The sequence below is a fragment of the Pinus tabuliformis genome, chromosome 5_1, assembly GCF_031772625.1.
Source record: "Pinus tabuliformis cultivar Carrire ecotype Pingquan chromosome 5_1, CPIR1, whole genome shotgun sequence".
In the NCBI taxonomy this organism is placed as follows: domain Eukaryota; kingdom Viridiplantae; phylum Streptophyta; class Pinopsida; order Pinales; family Pinaceae; genus Pinus; species Pinus tabuliformis.
Genome location: NC_142305.1, coordinates 180,014,935 through 180,019,058, shown reverse-complemented (window position 1 = coordinate 180,019,058; position 4,124 = coordinate 180,014,935). Strand labels below are relative to the sequence as shown.

General features: G+C 44.7%; 2 protein-coding genes across 2 annotated transcripts; both read left to right on the top strand.

Moving 5' to 3' along the window:
* Positions 1-835: 835 nt before the first annotated feature.
* Positions 836-1,612, top strand: LOC149164012 (uncharacterized). Its single transcript, XM_089429338.1, has 2 exons — positions 836-1,189; positions 1,301-1,612. The coding sequence occupies exons 1-2, from the start codon at positions 836-838 to the stop codon at positions 1,610-1,612; spliced, it is 666 nt and encodes a 221-aa protein (XP_089285464.1).
* A 774-nt stretch (positions 1,613-2,386) lies between these two features.
* On the top strand, positions 2,387-3,256 carry LOC149164011 (uncharacterized). Its single transcript, XM_089429337.1, has one exon. It carries the CDS (start codon positions 2,387-2,389, stop codon positions 3,254-3,256), a length of 870 nt encoding a protein of 289 aa, XP_089285463.1.
* The last annotated feature ends 868 nt before the right edge of the window (positions 3,257-4,124 follow it).

The following is a 4,124-nucleotide window of genomic DNA, read 5'->3' as shown; positions in this document are numbered from 1 at the left end:
AACTAGATGCAGCTCTTGCCCTCAGTTTACAGGACTCAGCAGATGTGGAAGACCAGAGTTCCCCTACCATCATGGAGGAAGATCCGGAGCATGTCAGCCTGGATGGTCTAGATATCTTCAAACTAGAAACGGCTTGCAAACAGAAAGAATATAACTCAATACCCCCTTGGCAAATCGACAGGCTTGAAGGAGTCTTAATCAAAGCACAGCATAACAAAAATCTTGGTATACAAGCAAGAAGCCCATGGGACGGGAAAAAAAATCTCAAAGAAACTAAGAAAAGGGGGCGCAAGACAGACTTACAAAGGACAATCATAGTAGGAGAAATACTTATGGAATCAGGGCGGTTCCCTAAGTTGACAAAGTTTTACAAACCCAAACCCCATTGTCCATCATGAAGCTCATCTCCTGGAATGTGAGAGGACACAATAGCCCCTCAAAACACCGAATGATAAAAAACTTGATTCAACAAGAAAAACCATCACTAGTTTTTCTTCAAGAAACAAAAAGCAATAATACTGCTATAGAAAGAATTCGCAACAAGATCTGGGCAGGTAGCTGCTCAGTTTCAGTAGATGCCTCTGGGGCTTCAGGCAGATTAGCTATCTTGTGGAATCCGCAGATTCTCACTTTATATGACTTTCATGCCACCCATCACCTCATCCAAGCGTCCTTCCATCTCATTGGCACAAACATCCATGGGCATCTCTCAAATGTGTATTTTCCGCAAACTCTTCAACAAAAATTAGATCTTCTGGATACTCTTACTATTCTCAATGCAAACAGGAAGTTCCCCCTCTGGATCGGTGGTGGCGATTTCAACATTATAAAGACGATGGAGGAGAAAAAAGGAGGCAAAAAAGGAGGCAGAATCAGGTTAGAAGGTGACAGCAATGGTCTCAGAGAATTCATACAAAACAATCAACTCATGGACATTCAAACCTCCAATGGAGTCTTTACTTGGACCAATAAGCGCAGGGGCACACAACATATCGCCTCCAGGCTAGATAGGTTCCTCATTTCGGATAATGCTATACATCTGGGAGGGGACTTCCATGCATCCATAATACCCCAAGGAGGTTCCGATCATTGGCCAATAATGTTACAATGGTCTCGGCCGGGCACACGAAGCAATAGACCTTTCCGATTTGAAGCCTTCTGGCTCACAAATCCTAACTTCAAGACAGTGGTAAGTGAAGCATGGCAATCTTTCATCCCGCCGGAGGGTGCCAAAATGTTCCAATTCCAACAGAAATTAAAAAACTTAAAACAAGTTCTCAAAGTCTGGAATCGTACACAGTTTGGCAACATCTTTGAGAACCGCAAAAGGCTGGAGCAGCAAATGAATGCGCTTCAGCAAGCTCTCATCCTGGAAGGCGGGACAAATGAACAGACGCATCAGGAGCAGATCCTCTGGAATCAAATTAAAGCCCGCAGGCAACAAGAGGAAATTCTTTGGCGTCAAAAGTCCAGAATTAGGTGGCTCAAGGAGGGGGAGAAGAATACCAAATTCTTCCATAAAACTGCCATCCAAAGGCGAATGCACAACAACATCGCATTCATAAACAATCAACAAGGGGCAAGATTAGAAGCATATGAAGACATGGAGTAGTTCAAAGATTACTTTCAGGACATTCTCAGGGAGCCTACAGGAAACAGAGATCATGCAACTAGAGCTATCACGCAACACATTCCTAGAATCATAACGGAGGATCACAACAACAAACTGCTCCAGTCCACTTCACTCAGGGAGGTCGAAGAAGCAATGGCCCAAATTAAAGACGGCAAGGCACCTGGGCCTGACGGTTTCACGGCCAATTTATTTCATGATTTTTGGGAGCTCATCAACGCAGAGGTATGGGAACTAGTGGAGGAATCAAGAATTATGCACTGGATTCTTCCCTCCCTCAATGCAACCTTTTTAGCGCTGGTACCTAAAGGTGAAGAACCAAATAAGCCTGATAAATACCGACCGATAGCATTGTGCAATGTCATCTACAAGCTCATCTAAAAAGTAATAGCGAACAGGCTCAAACCTCTCCTTCCTCTTCTCATTTCTCCGAAGCAGACGGGTTATGTAGAAGGGCGGCAGATCATGGACGGTATTATTCTATCGAATGAGGTAATCCACTCTCTAAAGCTTCTTAAAAAACCAGGTAAGATTCTAAAGTTGGATCTCTCAAAAGCTTTTGATAAACTCAGTTGGAATTACATTCATAAGATGTTATTGGCTTTTGGCTTCAATTCAACATGGACCAGATGGATCATGAATCTCATTTCCTCTCCCAGCATCTCTGTCCTGCTGAATGGTTCCCCATCATCACCCTTCCGCCCCTCCCGTGGTATCAGGCAGGGGGATCCCCTATCCCCATTCCTCTTTGTCCTAATGGCAGAAGGGCTCAGTCGACAGCTCGAATCAGTTGTCTCCACCCATGCTCTAAAAGGCATTTCCCTCCATGGTCTCAATCCCCTTTCCCATCAACAATTTGTAGACGACACCATGTTATTTGGCCATCCATCCTCTCAAGAGGCCACTGTTTTCAAATCCCTGCTCTCCCTTTTCTCTGAAGCCTCTGGCACCTCTATCAATGCTTCTAAATCCCAGCTCTTCTTTTTCAACACTCCCACTTCAACTCAAAGGAATATTGCTCGTATTCTGGGGTTCTCTATTGCCAAGCTTCCTTCTAAATACCTGGGGGCTCCTCTAGCTGATTCAGCCATCAAGCACGCTTCTTGGAGGACTCTCCTAGACAAATTAGAACCAAGGCTTTCGTCTTGTACTTTTCGCTCTCTAAACATGGCTGGTAGACTTGTCTTGATCAAATCGATTCTCCAGGCCATGCCTTTGTATCTTTTTTCCATCCTGGCAGCGCCAAAATGGGTCCTTAAAGCAATCCGCAATCTTCAGCGCAACTTTCTATGGGGCTCCTCTGGTCTGAACAGGAAATGGGCTCTTGTCAACTGGAAAGAAGTATGCAAAATCAAATCAGAAGGCGGGTTGGGCTTAAGGGATCCTCTCCAAAGCAACAATACAATGGGAGCTCGTATATGGTGGAACTGGATCTCCAAGCCACATTCACCATGGGCAAGACTCTGGCAAGCAAAATATGCCCCGGGCAGTCAATGGAATGATCTCATCAGAATCAGCACAACAACCCAAGGTTCTTTGATATGGAATGCCGCAAAGCTCCACAGCGCCTTCATTCAAGAGCATAGTTTTTGGGAAATTCACTCAGGCACCACTGCAAGGTTCTAGGAGGACTCATGGCAACAACTTCTGAAACTGGCAACTCTATTCCAAAAGCCAATATGGCAAGCTTCCATGCAGCAGGCAAACCTCACACTTATTCATCAATTCTGGCAGCAGCATACGCACCAAGATTTCCAAATCTGGAAACCTGCTAGCCTCTGGCAGACTGATTGGCAAGGAGAAACGCACACTGAAATAGATCAAGAACTAAATTACAGAAGAATTAGATACTCAAACCAGCAGGAAAAACTGAGATGGGGACATACGCCAAAAGGAACATTTACCACCAAAGAAGCTTACCAGTTACGCTACTCAGCCATCCAGACAGACAAGGATCAGATATGGGAAAAGGTCTGGCAACCAGGAGTATGGCCTAAGGTCTCCACTTTTTTATGGCTTTTAAGTAAAAGGCGCATACTCACTTGGGACAACCTGCAAAAGCGTGGATTCATTGGCCCATCAAGATGCCCCAATTGCAATCTCCACTCTGAAACCATTAGACACTTAATGGAGACCTGTCCGCTAGCAACGCAACTTTGGGAGAGAATTGAAAAATGCAACAGGAGATCGGAAGCTCGGATGGAAGATGTTACAGAAACCATCAGGAAATGGACAAAGAACCCTTTTAAAAGCCAGCTTCTTAACTCTCTTTGGAGTCTAATACCAAGCTTTCTCTATTGGATTCTCTGGAAGGAAAGAAATTACAGAATCTTCAACAACACCAGCCGGCCAATTGAAGCTCTGTGGCTCCTCCTAAAACAAAATCTTCAAGAAACTCTAGCCATCAGAACCTGGTATGACACGGATCTGCCAGAATCTCCTCAGGAATGTATCATTTTGAAAGCCTGGAATCTGGACCTCTCCTTTTTAGCCC